The sequence below is a fragment of the Ornithorhynchus anatinus genome, chromosome X1, assembly GCF_004115215.2.
Source record: "Ornithorhynchus anatinus isolate Pmale09 chromosome X1, mOrnAna1.pri.v4, whole genome shotgun sequence".
Classification (NCBI taxonomy): domain Eukaryota; kingdom Metazoa; phylum Chordata; class Mammalia; order Monotremata; family Ornithorhynchidae; genus Ornithorhynchus; species Ornithorhynchus anatinus.
In genome coordinates this window covers 110692791-110712824 of record NC_041749.1, presented here as the reverse complement: position 1 = coordinate 110712824, position 20034 = coordinate 110692791, and the positions used below count along the sequence as shown (strand labels likewise).

Sequence of the window (20034 nt, the reverse complement as noted above, 5' to 3'; positions counted from 1 at the left end):
CATCGTGACCAGCCTCCCTCAGGCAGTTCCTCCATGTGGCATATATGTACCCCACAGTCCACCTCTTCCACTCCTCGCCTGAGCCGTGGGGCGCTGCTGCTGGAAATCCAGTAATCAGGCTAGATCTGGTCCACCTCAGGCTTCTCCTCCCCAACTCTGCCCTCTCTTTCGCCTGGCAACTATACTTCTCCGTCCTTTATTGACTCCCGTGCCCGTTGCCCGCAGCATCTGTTTCAGACCTTCAGCTCCCTCAGACCCCCTGCCGTGTCGTTCCTTTCCCAGTTTCTTCCCCCATCTTTTGTTCCTAAAGACCCCGCTATGGATTTCATTGACAAAATTGAAACTGTTAGGCGTTGACCTCCCTAAAACCTCCCTTGGACCTCTCCAGGTCCATCCTCCTCCAGCCCTCTCTTTGACTCTCCCATCCTTATCTCAAGAGGAGATCTCCCACCTCCCCTCTCGACCTGTGTCTCAAACCCCATCCCTTCACATTTTATTAAAACACTTGGCAGTCCTTCAGTGGCTCAGTTCTGATTCCCCTTCTGTTCTCCATGTATGCCCACTCCCCTGGAAAGTTCATTCTCTCCCACAGCTTCAACTACCATCTCTGCACAGGTGATTCCCAAATCTCCCTCTCCGGCATCTGCCTCTCTCCTCTGCAGTTTGGCATTTCCTCCTGCCTTGAGGACATCTCTTTTGGGGTGTCCCCCCCAACACCTCAAACTTAACATGCCCAAAACTGAACTCCTCATCTTCCCACCCAAGCCTTGTCCTCCCCCAGATTTTCCCATCGCTGTAGACAACTGAAAAGCACAGTGGCCTCATGGAAAGAACCCTGGCTTGGGAGTCAGAGGACCTGGTTCTAATCCCAGCTCTACTGGCCTTCTGTGCGACTTAAGCACGTCAGTTAACTTCTCAGTGCCTCCGTTTCCTCATCTGTAAAATGGGGATTCAGTACCTGTTCTCCCTCCTATTGGACAGTGAGCCCCACAGGGGACCTGATTATCTCCTATCTACCCCCGTGCTTAGTACAGTGCTTGGCGTAGAGTAAGCACTTAACAAATACCATTATTAAAATATTATCATTATTATTATTAATATTATTAACACCACTATCCTGTCTCACAAGCCCACAACCTTGGCATCATCCGCCACTCATCTCTTTCCTCATTCAACCCGCATAATCTGTCACCACATCCTGTCCATTCTCCATTTACCGCTTTAGAATCCACCCTTTCCTCTCCCTCCAAACTGCTACCGGTTAGATTCTGAGCCCCACGAGGAAGAGACTGTGTTTAACTCCCACCTGTGCATTTTTGCCCCAACATTTAGCACAGTGCTCTGCACATAGCACTTAATAAATCCTGTTACTACCACGTTGATCCAAGCACTTATGCCACCTTGCCTACTGCAGCATCCTCCTCACTGACGTCCCTGCCTCTCACCTCTCCAGACCGTACTTCACCATGCTGCCCGAATCATTTTTCTTGAGAATGGCTCAGGCGACATCTCCCCACTCCTCAAAAGCCTCCAATGGTTGCCTGTCCATCTCTGCAAAAAGCAGACTCCTTACCGTAGACTTTAGAGCCCTCAATCAGCTCACTCCCTCCTATGTTACCTCAGCGATCTCCTGCTAAAACCCAACCTACCTACTCACTGTAGCTCGATCTCGTCTGCGTTGCAATGTCCTCCCTCCGGCCTGGAACTCCCTTCCCCTTCGTATCTGGCAGACCACCATTCTCTCCACTTTTAAAGCCCTCTAAAGTCGCCTCTCCAAGAGGCCTTCTCCAACTATGCCTTCATTTCCCCTGTTCTCCCTCCTTTCTGCATCACTTCTGCATTTGGATCTGTACCCCTTAAGCACTTGATATCCGCCCCAGCCCTAATGTCCACATCTTTATACTCTGCCATTTCCGTTATCTTTAATTTACTTTAATCTTTCCCATCCTCCCTTCTCTTCCCCCCCCCCCCCCCCCGCCACCCCCTCATACACACACACTCCAGTCTGTAACCTGGTGGGCAGGGAACGTGTCTGCCAACTCGGTTGTATGGTCTCTCCAAGCACTTAGTACAGTGCTCTGCACACAGTAAGAGCTCAATAAATGCCATTCTATTGATGGTATTGCATGGCTAAAGATCAGAGCAGGAGAAAGGTCTGTAGCCGAGCTAAAATTCTGATTGAGACCCATGGGAGAGGTACCCTGTACCTTGTGTGTATTTGCACCGCAAACCACTTCAGTCCTTGGAGTTGTTTTCAGAGACTCCCTCTCCCTAGGAGGTAGCTTGGGTTGGGAAGAGCTCTCCTACAGAAGAACAAGATAGAGAGCTCCCTCCTCAATTGTGAGCTCCCAGGTCAGACAAGGGGGCTGGGTCCCGTCCTGCTTATCTTGTGCCTACCCCAGCGCTTACTAAAGAGCATAGCAAAAATCATAGAATCGGAAGTAGAGTTGCAAGGGCTTGGCTTGCGGGCAGTGGGACCCGGGAAGGCGAGCTAGTTAAGAGAAGCAGCGTGGCTCAGTGGAAAGAGCATGGGCTTTGGAGTCAGAGGTCATGGGTTCAAATCCCTGCTCGGCCACATGTCAGCTGTGTGACTTTGGGCAAGTCACTTAACTTCTCGGTGCCTCAGTTACCTCATCTGTAAAATGGGGATTAAGACTGTGAGCCCCACGTGGGACAACCTGATTCCCCTTTGTCTACCCCAGCGCTTAGAACAGTGCTCAGCACATAGTAAGCGCTTAACAAATACCAACATTATTATCCATCAGCGCTGATCACCTTGGCACTGGCTGCCTCAATCAGGGAAGACCGCGGCCCCTCCTCAAAGTATGCTTCCCCTTGGACATCCTCCGAGGGTCTTAGCTCTCCTGGGCTTAATGAGACCAGTGGCACAGGCCCCGTGTCACTCGGTCAATCGTATTTGAGTGCTTACTGTGTGCAGAGTACTGTACTGTGCACTTGTGAGAGTACAGTGTAGCAGATAAACATTCCCTGCCCACCACGAGCTTACAGTCTAGAGGACTGTAAGTCTACTCTCTAGACTCGCTGTTGTGGATGCTCACATGGGCCCGGGACTGGGCCTGGCTACATCCAGGCAGTTAGGGATGGGGCCCAAGCGAGCAGCTAAAGAGACTTTGTCTCGGACTAGCTGCCTCTAGTGTGGACTTGGGAGAGACTCGAAGGACAGGAAGGCGTATTGGGCCCTCCTGACGTGTGGGCTGAACTCTGTCCTTCCCCTTAGTCCAGATGGGCCCTGTTGGTTAAAAATGTTACCCTGGCCAGGGGCCCATCATTCCAGTCGCGTGAGTTCAGTAGGCACGAAAAGCTTCAAATTTGAGTTGGGAATTTTCCCCCTTTCGTTGTATCCTCGTCATTGGCGTGCCTGTTTCCGGTTGGTAAGTGATGCCGCCCAGCTGCTCCCTCCCGGATTCATTCGTCCCCTGGGGCACTTAAGTTGAAGATTTATTTCACTTCCACTCACTGAACCGAGCTCCGGGGGCCTGAGACCAGCGGGGAGGCTGTGGAACTGTTGTCTTGGCCCATCCAGAATGGGGGCGACTGAGGCTTCTATAGGAATGGGGAGCCCCATCGTCAGTGAGCCACAGAAGCCCTTTCTGGCACCGTTGGCTCTGCCATAAGCCATACCGAAACTCGAAAGGCCCTCGGGCTGAACCAGATAGAACCGGGACCGTTTCGGATAGAATTGAGTCAGATGTTCTGATGCCCATCTCCCCTTCTCTACTGTCAGCTCCTTGTTGGGGCAGGGAATCGCGTCAACCGACTCTGTTGTATTAGAGTAAAGCCCCCCTTTCCTCTGCTCCCACTCCCTTCTGCATCACCCTGACTTGCTTCCTTTCGTCATCCCCTCTCCCAGTTCCATATCACTTGGGTACATATCTGTAACTTATTTATATTAATGTCAGTCTCCCCCTCTAGACTGTACGTTCATTATGGCAGGAAATGTTTGTTTATTCTTACATTGTACCCTCCCAAGCGCTTAGCACAGTGCTGTGCACACAGTAAACGCTTGATAAATTCAACCAAATGAATGAATGAATGACCCTTTCCAGTGCTCAGCACACAATAAGCGCTCGATCAGTAGCATTGATTGGGGTAGCATGGAGGAATGGAGCCAGCCATCAGAGTCAGAGACTTTGGGCATTTGAGGTCGTCGCCCGAAATCCACTTCAGGCCACTTAAATCATCCCCACAGCCTCCCTCCCTGTACCACTTTCTTTTCCTGGGTGGATCAGACACTTCAGCTGGCTTTCAGTGGCAGGGCTGTTGCTTGGGATAAGGTGAGCATAGGGCAGAACGGAGTTTGCAGTGCAGGTATGAGGCACGTTATTTCGGCAGGAGCACGTTTGGTTAGAGAGAGAAAGATGTGGTTGGATCACAGGGTACGGAGACTTGGATAGTCTCAATCTGGAGCAGTTTCAAAGCCTCTGGAAAAGTAATAGGCAATTCCTTTGGGTGCTGCATCCTGGAATGTTATGCGTCACTGAACTGTTTAGTCTTCTGTGAATTCATGGAAAGCAAAACAACATAATGTGAAGTGAGGAGTCGCGGTATGATTTGAGCCTTTGCCGGAGGCCGCTGAAGTAGAAACCTGCTCGGTGCAGTCAGCAGATTTTTCAACTAGGGAAGCAGCATGACCCAGTGGAAGGAGCCAGGACTTGGAGTCAGAAGACCTGGGTCCTCATCCCCATCTCTGCCACCTCTCTGCTGTGTGACCTTGGGCAAGTCACTTCTCTGAGCCTTCGTTTCCTCACCTGTAAAGTAGGAATTCAGTGCCTGTTCTCCATTCTACTTAGACTGAGAGTCCCTTGCGGGACAGGGATTGTGTGCCACCTGATTATCTTATGTCTACCTCAGCGTTTAGTACCATGCCTGGCTTTTAGTTAAGCGCTTACCAAGAATCATTTAAAAAAAAAAAACCCAATAGAGTTGGTAGGCACAGTCCCTGCCTAGAAGGAAATGTGCAGACTAGAAGGGGAGCCGAACAAGGATAATGCCAGGATTTCTGGCTGTGAAAATCCACCCCAAACTGTGGGCAGAGCTTCCCCCAAGATCCATTCATTGCATAATCTCAGTCCATTAAGGGGAAGGGGGATGAGAAGAACTCTCCTTGCTGTGGTGGACCCGTTCCGGGGGGAATGACATCAAGCGGCGGGGTGGATGTCTCTCTCCTTGGGGCAGATTGGAGTCTACAGGTATCAGGAGGAATCTTTTTACAGGTCCCAGGTTTTAAATTGAGCAATGCGAAGTTTTAGGGAGTTGAGTGTGGAATTATATTCGTAGGACGTTTGTGACGTCTGTGTCACTGTTAAGAGAGTTAAAGGGTCAGGCAGAAGGAAGCCTTGTGGTTAGGTCCAGCGTGCTGTCTTTGCAGCAGTCAGAACGAGGCGGCGGACCATCAAAATGATTGGTTGGGAAGCAGTTGTAATGGAAGGAAGATGGGTAATTTAGTTAGTTTTAAGGACCCAATCACTGCTTTTCACGTGGTGCTTCCAAGGAGCCGTGTAGGACTTCCCAGGATTTTATTATCAAAGTCAGTTAAAGCAATCCAGATTGTCTCTATCTAATAAAAGACAAAAAAACGAAGTTGGAAAAACCTGGTGCCAAATGAGATCTTGGAAAGACGCATGAGGTAGAGAGCAGAAGCTAGAAAGAGTAGTCTTTGGGGAGTAAGCAGCCATCCCTTTTGATGCCTTTATGAGAAGAATCGATGCCAGTCTCCGTGCCATCTGTAAAGGAACTCCTGTGATGATGATGATGATGACGATGATGGTGGTATTTGTTAAGAGCTTAGTATGTGCCAAGCACTGTTAATAATAATGATAATAATGTTGACATTTGTTAAGCGCTTACTATGTGCAGAGCACTGTTCCAAGTACTGGGGTAGATACAGGGTAATCAGGTTGTCCCACGTGACGCTCACAGTCTTAACCCCCATTTTACAGATGAGGTAACTGAGGCACAGAGAAGTGAAGTGGCTTTCCCACAGTCACACAGCTGACAAGTGGCGGAGCCAAGATTAGAACCCTAGTACGTATGGATCGCCTGCTGAGTGTGGAGCAGTCGACTAAGTGCTTGGGAGAGGGCAATAGAGTTAGATCCAATCCCTGCCCTCCAAGGATCGTGCAATTCAGCGGGGGAGAGAGGGACTCAAATTACAGCTAGGAGGGGGAGTAAAAGCGAGGGATATGTACATAAGCTAGTGCATAGGTAATGGGATGTTAGGTAGGTCCAAAGGTGCTTTGGGATGTTGAGAGTAGTCAACTGATCAGTTGGCCTGGTGATCCTGAAGTGGAACTTGGTGGGGATGTAAACTGGGGAGATTAGAGGTTCATCAGGGAAGGCTTCCTGGAGGAGATGTGATTTCAGGAGGACTCTGAAGGTGGGGGAGAGCCTGAAATGAACTGAAGATATGAAGGGGGAAGGGAGTTTGAGGCGGCGGGGAGGGTGGGAGCAAGACAAGTGAGTAGGTTAGTTGGACAGAGAAAGGAACAAGGATAAGAAGAGTAATGGTATTTGTAAGGTACTTACCGTGTGTCAAGCACCACAAACAGTGCTGGAGTAGATACATCATCATCAGGTAGGTTCCAGTCCCTGCCCCTCGTGGGGCTCACAGTTGAAGTAGGAGGGAGAACAGGTATCGAATCCCTGACAGATGAGGCGACTGAGGCTCCAGAAAAGTGAAGGGACTTGGCCCAAGGTGCAGCAGGCAAGTGGTGGAGCCGGGAGGAGGATCCAGGTCCTCGTCTCCCAGTCTCTTTCCACTAGGCCCGCTAGACCCATAGGCTCATTATGGGCAGGGAATGTGTCCACTGATTCTGTTGTATCGTCCTCTCCCAGGCACTTAGTACAGTGCTCTGCACATAGTAAACACTCAATGAATACCATTGTTTGACTGATTGATAGGCCCCGGCCTGCTTCCCTTTTATACCTCAGACTCATTCCCTGACAGCCCACCCTGGGGGCAGGTAGGGGAGGAATGTGAGCAGGAGGTCAGTGGCTGGAGAGAGAGAAAGAAGCCTAGATTGAGAGAAAGAAGCCTAGATCGTAGGTTAGCCGGAGAGAGAACAGCCCGAGGGTGAGACTTGAGACGGTTCTGTGGGCAGGGAACAGAACGTATCACTTCTTGACTCTGTCTTCCCAAGCATTTCTTCAGTGCACCGCACCAAGTGGGTGCTTGTTAAAGGCCGCCACCACCGCCTCAGTCCAAGGACCCCCAAGCGTTCACAGCCCAATAGCTCCACATCTATTGGTTACTATCCTCCATCTTGTTGCCTTGGAGGCTGCATTCCCGCCTTGTTAATAATTCCCACCCTGTTAATTCCCTTGCCCAGGATGTATTTGAGATGCGTTTTGCAAAGATGCCCGATGAGCCCGAAGAACCAGTTGTAGCCGTGTCCTCTCCTGTGCTGCCGCCCCCCACCAAGGTCGTGGCTCCCCCGTCGTCCAGTGACAGCAGCAGCGACAGCTCCTCCGACAGCGACAGCTCATCTGACGACTCCGAGGAGGAGCGGGCCCAGCGGCTGGCCGAGCTTCAGGAACAGGTATCCGGGAGCGCTAGATAGGGTCACCGACCCCGGCACCTTGATCAGGGACCGCCGGCCCTCGCCATCACATATGCCATCCCCGTGATCGATTCCAGGAGGTCGTCTAGGAATCATCAGTTCCTCTCTAGCTGTTACACCTGGCTGCAACAAACCAAGGCAGTGGGGAATTTTGCTGGGGGTGGGGGCGGTGGCGGGGAGAGTCTGTTGTAGTTTGAGTCAAGACTTCTCTATCCCTTCTGGTCCCTAGAAGGAGCTGGCTAGGTCGAGAGGCCAACTCTGGCCCTGCTGCCTGCAGTGGCCCAGCGTAATCCTTGTCGGGGAGGGGCAGGAGGAAGAGGCAACGGTCCAGGGGAATACTGATGTTGATCTCTTCCATCTGTCTTCTAGCTCAAGGCAGTACATGAGCAGCTTGCTGCTCTCTCCCAGCCTCAACAGAACAAACCAAAGAAAAAGGAGAAAGACAAGAAAGAAAAGAAAAAGGAGAAGCACAAAAAGAAAGAGGACGTCGAGGACAACAAGAAAAGCAAAGTCAAGGAACCACCTCCCAAAAAGGCCAAGAAAAGTAACAACAACAACAACAGTAATGCCAGGTCTGTGCATCAGACCCTTCTGGAGTGGGGAAGGGAGGGGAGGAGATCCTCTCTGCACTCAGAAATGTCTGCTGGGTCATCAGAGTTCTTTCTCTGGGGAGGTGACACTCTAGCAGCTTTTCCACAAAGGAACCCGGCCTCAAGAGGCCTAGTTAGAAGAACCCAAGCGTGGCTCATTGGAAAGAGCACGGGCTTTGGAGTCAGGGCTCATGAGTTCGAATCCCAGCTCTGCCACTTGTCAGCTGTGTGACTGTGGGCAAGTCACTTAACTTCTCTGTGCCTCAGTTCCCTCATCTGTAAAATGGGGATTAAGACTGTGAGCCCCATGTGGGACAACCTGATTCCCTTGTGTCTACCCCAGCGCTTAGAACAGTGCTCGGCACATAGTAAGCGCTTAACAAATACCAACATTAACATTAATTCTTTATCACTTCCCTGAAGCAATGGGATTGGGTTTCCAAGGCCTTTTTTCCCCAGAGACTGTCTCATTCTCTCATATTCCTTCATCTCCCCTATGAGAGACACAGAGGAAACTGAGGACATCATCCAGAAGGGGAAAACGGAGAGCGAGGGTGGGAGGGGGCGCATCCGGTTCCTTGCTGGTATTCCCCTGGCACATCCGGGCCAGAGCCAGACCCAGAACCAGATTCCAGGTGTGCTGTCTCTCTCTGCTAAGGGGGATTAGATTGCTAACATTCCCTGGCTTCGTCAGAGAAGGGAAGGGCGAGGAAAGGGATATGAAACTGGAGGAGGCGGAGGAGGAGGAGAGGGAGCGATTGGCTGGCATCAACTTGAGGTGGGGCCAGGAAATTCCTCTTCCTCCCACTTTCCCCTCCTCCCCTAGACCTTGAAAAGGTGGTTAACTCCTCTACCGGTTACCCAGGACAACCCCCTCAAGGCTATTTGAGGGTGGAGGGGCCCCCAACCTTGCTCACTTGTAAATGATTGTCTAACCGCTGCTTTTCCATGTACCTGTGCCTTCTGCATCCTTCAATGGTGTCTGTAATTGTTCTTAAGTAGTAAGAAGGAGCCCATGCCAGTGAAGAATAAGCCCCCTCCTGCCTATGAGTCAGAGGAGGAAGACAAGTGTAAGCCAATGTCCTACGAGGAGAAGAGGCAACTGAGCTTGGACATTAACAAACTTCCCGGAGAGAAACTAGGCCGGGTGGTCCATATCATCCAGTCACGAGAACCCTCGCTGAAAAACTCCAACCCTGATGAAATCGAAATTGACTTTGAGACCTTGAAGCCCTCCACCTTGCGGGAGCTGGAGCGATATGTCACCTCGTGTTTGCGGAAAAAGAGGAAACCCCAAGGTACCTTTCTGCCTCTCTGCAGTCCCTTTCCCATTAGGGGAGTTAGGCGCGTAGAGAGAGCCGGGTGCCCCAGGCACCTTGGAAGGGTTTGTACCTTCCTTTTTAGAGCCGTCATGAACAAAGTTGGGCTTGCCCAAGGGCATTTAGCTCCTTCCTCCTCCCTTGCAACCCCCCATCAGCATGGTGTTTTGGATTGTCTGGAGCTCAGTGTCCTCGGACTCTGACCCCAGCCGTAACTTCCCTCTTCCACTTTTAAACGCTCTCCTGTCTGCCGTGAGACTACTAGTCGGGCATTAAAGACTATCTTCGGCAGTTAATTTCTTCAGCCGGCCCCCTTCCCCTCCTCCCACGGTTGAAATCAAGCTCCTTTCCCCGGGCAAGAGACACCTCTCCAGCAGTGGGCGAGCCACGCCGCTTTAGCAAGTCCGCTTGAACGGAGAGGAAAGTAGCTGTTGGGTTTGAGTATCCTTCCACCAGAACCCTCCACTGATCTGCTTTGGGCTGAATTAACCCGCTAGTGCCTTCTATCTAGCAAGCCACAAGAACTCTGAAACTGCCTCGCCTGACCCTAGGGTTGGGGGGCTCCAGCATTGACCGGTGGGGGGGCCTGTGGCCCACAAGTCTCTGATGGTGGAAGGAGTTGAAAATCAGCACTCCCTAGCTTCAGGGGTTCCCTGAAGCTGGGCTCACAGCTGTGCTTTAAAATCGACTCCCAGCGAAACCGGACACCGCACATCAACATTCCTTTACGAGATTTTCTCGGTGGTGGGGGACAGGGGGTTGAAAAAGTAGATCCTCAGCATTTTGATAGAGCTATCTTATTGTCCTGGATCAGAGCTCTTGCTTTTAGGTTGAGAAAACAAACTGGAGGGGAGGGCCGGGGGGGAAATCTCGCCTTAGATCCAGGTCAAGGTTCACCACACACAAGCCTCCTTTGTAACAGCCCGGCGTGGATGAAGCTGGACGCTTCCAAAGTTGCAAAGTTCAAATCCGAACCGAGATAAGAGTTACAAAGGCTTGGTTTGAGCGCTCGGCCTTCCCTTTGCAGAGCGATTCAGGTCCTCTGTAGTTTTCCAGCCTTGAGTCCTGGACTCTCTGTTATCATTTCAGGGTAGGAGGGCCCCCAAAGTTTCAGATGCGTGCCAGAGAGGAGCTTTGCCCAATCAGAAATTTTGCAGCCTAGGCATTCCCGGGCAAAACCCCACGACCTAGACCATGTCCCTGCCGAACCTGGAGCCGTCCCTCAACCTCTTTCTCGGTTTGAAAGCGCCCGGGAAAGATGGCAAGGAGTTAACTCCACAGCTAGAAAAGAGTGTTTATGGGGGCTAGGTCAAATGAGAGGTTTGATTTCCTATCGTTAATTGTAGAGAACAGCTGTTTGCTCTTCTTGGGGTATTTGACGTCAGCTGATGAAGTGACAGAAGGTCCTTAAACACCAGCGTGAATTGAGGCTATGGCTTCGGCTCTATCTCCAGCAACATAAACTCCTCCCCTCCAATTCTTAAGTCCTGAACCAGCGTGATTAGGAAAGGGATCCATGGGTGTGTGGAGCCCCAGCAGACGCAACCAAGTCATTAGTTGTATTTTTTTGAGCGCTCACTGTGTGCAGAGCACTGTATTAAGCGCTTGGGAGAGAACAATATAGCAGTGCAGTCATTCATTCATTGTCATATTTATTGAGCACTTACTGTGTGCAGAACACTGTACTAAGCACTTGGGAGAGTACAGTGTAACAATAAACAGACACATTCCCTGCCCACAGTGAGCTTTCAGTCTAGAGGGACTGGGGGGTGGACTGCTGACCTCAGTGCGTGCCCCAAAGAAGCCTGGGAGCCAAAAATACTGGGGACCCCGAGAATCGAGACGGTCCTTAACCTGAGTAACTAAGGTTTTTACACAACACAAGAGCAGCCTTTTCAAGCGACAGCGCCGCTCAGTCATCAACAGGCAAAGACGGGCTAGCGGCGGCCGTCGCTTCTAACGTTTTCCCATTCTGTTGGTGGTAGGAGGTAGGATTGCCCGGCTTTCCATATCCCTTGGCCCAAGTGAGTTGTCCTCCTCCTTTTCTGTACTCGGCACCCCAGGTGCCCATCAGGAGAGGAGTGTGCATTTAGCCACCGGGAGACCCATGAGACAGAGCCCCCTTGCCACGTACACCCCTTTGATGCTGTTGTGCTGTTGTCTCCTTGCAGCCGAGAAAGTGGATGTGATCGCTGGGTCCTCTAAAATGAAGGGCTTCTCGTCCTCAGAGTCTGAGAGCACCAGTGAGTCGAGCTCCTCTGACAGCGAAGACTCAGAAACAGGTTAGACGCAGCTTATTTAAAGACTCCATCCTATTCCGTGCCTGTTTCCTGTGCGAATAAATTTGTTTTCAGTCCTGACTTGGTCTTCAATTTTTGGGCATGGAGAGAGCAGGGGTCAATTCTTGAGAGTTTCCCCATTGCCTACATGATCACCACCTTCCTTGGGGGAGACGGAAAGGGGTAAGTCGGGATCTGATGTTCTCCGTCTGACCTGACCTGGCCGTGAACTTCTAGCAGATGGCCTGATGTTCGGTTGAAGGGAATGTCTTTCATTGGCCCTGGTTTTCCTTCTCCCCCGGGAAAGTCACAGCACTGGAGATGCAAAACTTCAGTGTAATAATGAAGGTGCACGTTGTAATGGTGAAAGAAAAGACTTGGGCACCGGGTGTTGGTTCGGGAGAAGATGGGACAGGAGAGTCTTTCTACTTGCTTGGCTGTGCCGTCGCATCAGCACTGCTTTGATTGATCTGACCTGGGTGAAGTGAGAGGGTGTGAGCCCAGGAAAAAAATCATCTTCAGTGGTTTCTCCAAACCATTAACACTGCTTTCTTAGGCTGTGCTCTGTGCTCTGCTGCCTCTTATTCCACCTCTCTCAACCTTGAGGATAGCAAAGGTTTTCCCAAAGAGGGTGCAGTCTCTTAAACCGGGGGTGGGGGGTATTACTTGGATTTCCGAAACCGCAGTTATGTAGAAGAGGAACTTGGAAGCCCGCCGTTGCTGAGGGCTTAGTTCAAAGTTGAAATCATTTTGAATGTGAGAAGCAGGGTGCGAGCTCGTGGCTAAGCCGTGGGAGAGGAGATTTTGGGAACCTTGGTTTATTGTACCTTAAACTTCTTGTGCTGTGCCTCAGTTTCCCCACCCTTGGCTTTTCCGTCTAGTGCTTTCTGTTGGAGAATTCCCCAGCCACCTGAATTATAATAAATTTGTCCCACCTGGGGTCAGTTTTGAAACTGAAGTGATCAGAGGAGTCCTGCCTTTACTTAGGGATTGTGGACTGGCCCCAAGTGCTAAAGAATCCTTTGGATGAAAGAAGGAATGTAAATGCAGCCACATGGGAACCTTTGCACAGATGATGCAATTCCAAATGTGCATCCTTTTTGTCTCTTTCTTTCTTTCTTTCTTTCTTTCTTTCTTTCTTTCTTTCTTTCTTTCTTTCTTTTTTTTTGGTGGTTGGCCTCCCTGCCCTGGAAACTCTTGCATTGTAATATATTGAAAAACACTTCCTGGAAAAGCTTTGGAATGGATGGGGACCTGAGTTTCGGATTTGCTTTTTCAAGGCTACGGGCTACTCAGTTAACGAGCAGATCTCTTCCTAGCTTGTTGTTTAGGCCACCAGCCCATATTACCCCCCCTCCCTGAAGTGACAATAATTTCCAGCATGTTTTAGAGTATCCTTTTATTTTAACTCTCCTGACTCCCGAACCTGGTATTTTGGTGTCTTGCGTGGGAGCTACACCCAACTCTCAATTCTTCGGGTGCCGGTGATCGAATCAGTCATCCAGTGATATATATTGAGTGTTTTCTGGGTGCTCAGCACTGGACTAAGCATTTGGGAGAGGACAGAAGAAGGAGACAGGATCCTTGCCCTTGAAGAGCTTTCCATCTAGCGGGGGAGGCAGGCAATTAAAACAAAATACAGGAAGGGAAGTGACCAGGCAATCGGTCAATCAGTGGTATCTATTGAGCACTTACTGCAGTCAAAGCCCCATGTACTAAGCGCTAGGGAGAGAACAACAGAAGTGCACGATCCCTGCCTTCGAGGAGCTCACGGTCTAGTGGGGAAGCCCGATGACAAAAGAAGTCACAGCTGGGGGAACAACCAAATATGAAGATACATATGTGAATGGTGAGGGTGAGCACCTAAGTACTTAAAGGGTACTGACTCGAATAAGGTGGGGAAAATAGGGTGGGGAGGCGAGGGGTTAGTCAGGGAAGCCTTTCTGGGGGAGATATCATTTTAGAAGAGCTCTGAAGCTTGGGGGAGCGGAGAGTTGTCTGTGAGATCTGAAGTGGATGGGAGTTCCAGGCAGGAAGGAGGGCGTGAGCAGGGATTCAGCAAGAGACAGAAGCGCAGAACACAGTGAATCGGTTGCTGTTAGAGCAAGGTGTTTGGGCTTGCATTGGAGAGGGAGAGGAGAAGGGAAAGGACTCGTGGACTGCCTTTAAGCCGATGGCAAGGAGTTTCTGCTTGCTGTGGAGATAGATGGGAAACGGCTGGAGGTTTTTGAGGAGGGGGGAGACTCGTGCAGAACAATGTTTTAGAAAGCTCATCTGACAGTGAAGTGTGGACTGGAGAGGGACGAAGCTGAAGGCAGGGAGGTCAACCAGGCGGCTGATGCGGTAGGCCAGTAGGGAAATGTCGACTGGTTGGACCAGCAGGGAAGCTGTTTGGATGGAAAGGAAGGAATGTATTCTGGAGACGATACGAAGATGGAACCGGCAGGATTTGGTGACTTTGTGAAATAGCATTCGCTCACATGGCTTCACCTACCACCTCTATGAGTGATTCCCAAATCTACATCTCCAGCCCTGATCTCTCTTCCTCTCTGCAGTTTCGTGTTTCCTCCTGCCTTCAAAACATCTCTACTCGGACGTCCTGCCGTCACCTCCAACTTAACATGTCAAAATCAGAGCACCTTATCTTCGCACCCAAACCCTGTCCTTCCCTTGACTTTCCCATCACTATAGACAGAACCACCATCCTTCCTGTCTCACAAGCCTGTAACCTTGGCAGTAGAGGACAAGCCTGGGAAGCAATAGGACCTGGGTTCTAATTTTGGCTCTGCCAAATGTCTGCTGTGTGACCTTGGGCAAGTCACTTACCTTCTCTGTGCCCCACTTACCTCATCTGTAAAATGGGGAGAAGTGTGTGAGGCCCATGTGGCACAGGGTCTGTGTCCAACCTGATCAACTTGTATCTACCCCAGCTCTTACAACAGTGCTTGGCACATAGTAAGTGCTTAACAAGTACCATAATTATCATTATCCTTGACTCTTCCCTCTAGTCAACCCAAGTGTTCAGTCTGTCACTTAATCCTGTCGGTTCAACCGCCACAACATCACTAAAATGCATCCTGTCTTCTCCATCCAGACTGCTACCTCGTTAATCCAGACGCTCATCCTGTCCCACCTTAATAACTGTATCAGCCTTCTTGCTGACCTCCCTGCCTCCTGTCTCTCCCTACTCTAGTGTGTTCTAACGCTCTACTGCCTGGATCATTTTTCTATGAAAACATTCAGTCCATGCTTCCCCATTCCTCAAGAACCTCCAGGTTGCCCATCCACCTCTGCATCAAACAGAAACTCCTTAGAGTTGGCTTCAATCACCTTGCCCCCTCCTACCTCCTCGCTGTTCTCCTACGACAACCCAGCCCACACACTTGGTTCTTGGAATGCCAACCTACTCACTGTACCTCGATCTCACCTATCTCACTACCGACCTCTGGCCCACATCCTGCCTCCAGCCTGGAACGCCCTCCGTCTTCATAGCCAACAGATAGTTTGTCTCCCCGTCTTCAAAGCCTTATTGAAGCCCCATCTCCTCCAAGAGGCCTTTCCTAACTAAGCCCTCTCCCTTTTCTTCTGCTCTCTTCTGCATCTCCCTGACTTGCTCCCTTTATTCTTCCCCTTCCCAGCCCCTCAGAACTTATGTACATCTCTGTAACTTATTTATATTAATGCCTGTCTATCCCTCTAGACTGTAAGCTCATTGTGGACAGGGAACGTGTGTGTCATATTGCTGTATTGTACTCTCCCAAGCACTTAGTCCAGTGCTCTGCACAAAGTAAGCGCTCTAATAAGACTGAAAAGTGAAGGAGAATACTGAGGTAATGGGCTTGAGAGACGGGGAGGAGAGGGCTTGAGAGGGAAGACGAGGAGTTCTGTTGAGTTTGAGGTATTGGTGGAATGTACGAATAGAGGTATCCTGGAGGCAGGAGGAGGTGCGAGGTGGCAGAGCCGAGAGGTAGATTTGGGAGTTGTTCATGTAGAGCTGAAAATGGAAGCCATAGGAGCAGTTGAGCTCCCCAAGTATGTCAAGTCTGTGTATGTCCAGTTTGAGGGGGATTTTCTCTTCTGCTGTTGGCCGCCTTATTTCTCCATGTATCCACCAGTAATTGCTTCGCTCAAGAGATTGGGATGAGAGGCTGAAACTGAGACTAAAATTGAGTTGGAGAGTAATAATAATAATTAGTTTTTGTTAAGTGCTTATTATATGCCAGGCGCTAAGCCCTGGGGTGGATACAAGCAAATCAGGTTGGACACAGTCCCTCTCCCACATGGGGCTCACAGTCTTAATCCCCATTTTACAGATGAGGTAACCAAGGCAGTTAAGTGACTTGCCCATGGTCGCATAGCAGACAAGTGGCAGGGCCAGGATTAGAACCCAGGTCTTTCTGACTCCCAGGCCCGGGCTTTATCCACTAGATCATGCTGCTTCTCTGAAGTGATACATTTATCTTTAAATTTATGTGAAGTGATAAATTTCATTTATTCATCTTGGATCTGTCCCAGCACTTAGCATGGATCTTTGGTGTCTAGTAAGCACTGTTATTTAATAAGTACCATCATTGATTACTTCAGATAATGGAGGATTGACTGCGCTAGGAACGGCCCAATCCAAAAAAATTTGAGGTTAGGAAGTGTAGAGTTGGAATGAAGAGAAAAGTGTATTTTCAAGTATGTTTATATTCCACAAGATAGGTTTGGGAGGGTTGGGTTTTTTGGGTTTTTTTTTTTGTTGGGGAGGCGTTGGGTGGTTGTTTTTCTAAATAAACAAAAGTAGAATAATTAGAGAGTGCTCAGACTTGTCAGTACCATTCCAGTCCCGTTGGAGAGGAAGCATCATGCCCAGAGAGGATGGCGGTGACCGGGAACCCCCAACCCGCCCATTTGCTACACCTAGTCCCTTTCTGCCTCCTTCGGGCTGTGAGAGCAGCAGGTCAAGGGGCAGCGCCCATCCCGCAGGCCCCTGGACCTCAATGCAGAATTGCCCGGCGCTGTGGACAAGGCCCAAGTTAAAGGCTGACCCATCTGACCAGCAGATGGCGCTCCATCCAGCCTAAGGCCGTTGGCGGCCACGGTTGGCGGCCACGGGGTCCCATCCCTTCCTCGGTAGTTGGCAAATCTAAGTGCCCGTTGATCATTCTCCGAGACATCTGGCTTTTCTTTTTCATGCTTAGTGTTGGGTTTCTCTTGATTCTCCCACTTGGTGCATCTTGGCTGGTGTCTTCCGGGGGCTAACAAGCCCTCACCCTCGGGGAGCCGCAGCGCCACCTCTTCCCTTCAGGGTTCCTGGCGACCGAAAATCACAATAAGCTACCGACAGCGGGGCACCTGGTCGTAAAAATGCAGAAGGGACAGTTGGGTGTAGAGGAGCTGTTGGTAATACTTTGGAACCGGATCAGGCGTCTTATCTAGACTATAAAAGTTATATCCTAATTTGTGACTTCTTATTATAATGTTGCTTTTGTTCTGTACTCTGGAGAGTCTTTGGGGCGAAGCTTTGTTTCTGGATGGTAAATTAATTATACCGTGCTTCCCGTGAACCGTTAGGGTTTTAGACACCTTGTGTAATGGTTGTGTGTTGTTTAAGTACTTGCCATCATACTATCTCGGTCCATTCGCCAGCTTCCTATCTCCCTGGAGGATGATGTTTGCCACTTTTCCAGTGCACTGCTACAACTCTTGTAATTTTAGGGTGGTTTCTTTAAAAAAAAATCGCAACACCCAGAGTAATCTGAGAATCCTGGGAACAGCTGTCCTGGCTCTCAGGGGAGAATGAGATTTACAATCTTTACAGTTATCTTGAAAACTCAAACAGCGTCAGCTCTGACACACTGACTGCCTTTCGATCCAGCCTTTCCCTCTCTCCGCAGCTCTCGCCTTTTAGGTTTCACTTGGCTTCCTTTTGTCTTGTTCCCTTGGCCTCGCTTTGCCTGACCGCGCTGCCTGTTGGAGAGCTTTTTTCTTGTGTGCGTTCCAGGCATTTGAGATCATGGGCAGTTCTGAAACAACTGGCAAACTTCATTTTTGTCTTCCTGGGGGCTTTTTAAAATTTATTTATTGTAAAGCCTCTTGCGTGTGATTAGTCCGGCTCAAGTACTGTTAATCCCATGGCAGCTTTCGATTTGTGTATGAGCTGTATCGGGTACCCACATATCACCCGCATCACACCCAGATCACAATACAAATTTCACCTTAGTATGACCAAGTTCCTTTCCCAGGTTTCTACTCCACATGCAGCCTGGTAATGAATAGAAAGTCTAGTGAGCTTGCTCCTTTCTAACTTCTGTGACTAGTTTATGAAGCGTTGGGGGGTGTGGGGTGAGTGAGTGAGTGTGTGTGTGTGTGTGTGCGCGCGCGCGCGCGCACACGTGCATGTGTATCCCGGAGACCTCCTTTTGTTTCTTAAGTCTCCATCTGGACCGGAGCCGAAATTCCTGAAAAAGAATATTTTGTCGCTTGGACTAAGGGTCGGCTCTCAGGCCCAGCCCTTGAAAGACGGATCATTACATTAAGCAGAACAGAGACCCAGAATGAAGGGGAGAGCGGTGTTGAACTCCTCTTTTGGCAGAGGCAGACGAGAGTGCCGCAGGATTAATCAGTGCAGTGAAAGACAGATTCCTTTCCTATCCAAGTTCCAATCTGGGATTGAGAAACCCACACACAGAGGCCACACAGGGCTAGTGGGAAGTTCCTTTCCCCCTCTTCCACCCAATTCCTCCTCCTAGCAGAATGAAATGTAGTCAGCAGACTCCACCGGGCCATTTATGAACCCAGTTGTCATTTTGGTTCTCCTCATTCATTTAGCCTCAACAGCTCAGGGTCCTCCCTGGGCTCAGACCTTGAGGGAGAAACAGAAGCTGGGCCATTCTGGGTCTCCTAGCTCATGCACTCAGACAGGTTTGCAGGGTGTCCTCACCCTTGGCTGCAGAAAGCTTTGTGTTTAGGAAACCAAGACAGCTTGAGGCCCTGTGATGCCTGGCACTTCATCTAACAGTCCCCTCAACCTTATGTATTCAGGCTTTGGGGAGGAAAGAATCATGAGAAGCAGGGTGGCCTAGTGGAAAGAGTGCGGGCCTGGGAGTCACAGGACCTTCTTTTTTTTTTATGATATTTAAGTACTTACTACCCCCCAGGAACTGTTCTAAGCGCTGGGCTAGTGCAAGCTAATGAGGTTGGACACAGTCCCTGTCCCACATGGGGCTCACAGTCTTAATCCCCAGATAATCCCGGATCCACCACTTGTCTGCTGTGAGACCTTGAGCAAGTCACTTCATTTCTCTGGGCCTCAGTTTCCTCAACTGTAAAACGGGGGTTAAATCTTACTCCCTCCTACTTAGACTGTGGAACAGGGACCATGTCCAACCTGGTAAACTTGTATTTACCCCAGTGCTTGGAGCAGTGCTTGACACATAAGCGCTTAAATACCATTTTTTTAAAACCTCTGCTTGACAACTCAGGTTTACTTGTTTTTACCTCTTCTGGGGGGGGGGGGGGGGAGAAAGATTAAGGGAATCTCTCCATCTCTCTCTTCCCTCCTCCTCACCCCTGCCTGAAACATTGCTCTTTGTACTTCTCCAGGCCTCCCCTCCTGACTTATTCACTCTTCCACGCCCATTAAGAGTGATGCCACCCTCGGTGAATGGCAAGCCCCGGTGAGCCGCGGAAGCGCCCCCCCCCACCCCTCCGCCCCCCCTGTTTTTTCCCCAAAGCACCCCTAAGGATTAGAGCGAGCCTCAAGCACCCTTCTGCTTCCCACACGAGCTTGGCGTTCAGGGAAAGAGGAGGAAATTTTCTCTGGATTTTATTGTTGAGGGGCTAGGGCAAGCCAGCTATTTTAGTCTCCTGATTTCCTTTTCCCACGACCAGAGTGTGTGGGTGTTTTTTAATAGCTCAGGGGGGAAAATGGAATGCTTGATGTTTTGGAAAGAGTCGAGCTGAAAGTGCAGCGAGAGGACATGATGCGTAGTTACTAAAAACACATCAGGAGCTATGCACCAGCCTGAGGGGTGTGGAATGGCGCTTCCTTTCTCTCTCCCCCCCCCCCCACCTAACACCCCCACCCCTGTGTGCATGTGCATGTGCCCGTGTGTGCGTGCCCGTGTGTGCGCGCGCATGCATGCGCAGATGTGTGCAGGCATGCTTTACTTAGCCTTCCAGTGGGGAATGAGGCCCACATATGGGTTGGCTCTGCCCTTCCCCTGACAACTTGAGTCTTTACAACCAGACTGACCGATGTGTTCCCGCCTGCGAAGCCAGA

The 20034-nt window shown here is 50.2% G+C and overlaps 1 protein-coding gene across 2 annotated transcripts in view; it reads left to right on the top strand.

Moving 5' to 3' along the window:
• Positions 1-20034, top strand: part of BRD4 (bromodomain containing 4) — a 141441-nt gene that overhangs the window by 108873 nt on the left and 12534 nt on the right. Inside the window, exons 8-11 of one of the 2 annotated variants that reach the window (XM_039910237.1) lie at positions 7350-7559; positions 7950-8152; positions 9170-9468; positions 11661-11771. In XM_039910237.1, coding sequence (XP_039766171.1) covers positions 7350-7559; positions 7950-8152; positions 9170-9468; positions 11661-11771 — 823 coding nt within the window. The remainder of the gene's footprint in view (positions 1-7349; positions 7560-7949; positions 8153-9169; positions 9469-11660; positions 11772-20034) is intronic. The other variant, XM_039910238.1, reaches the window with a different exon arrangement.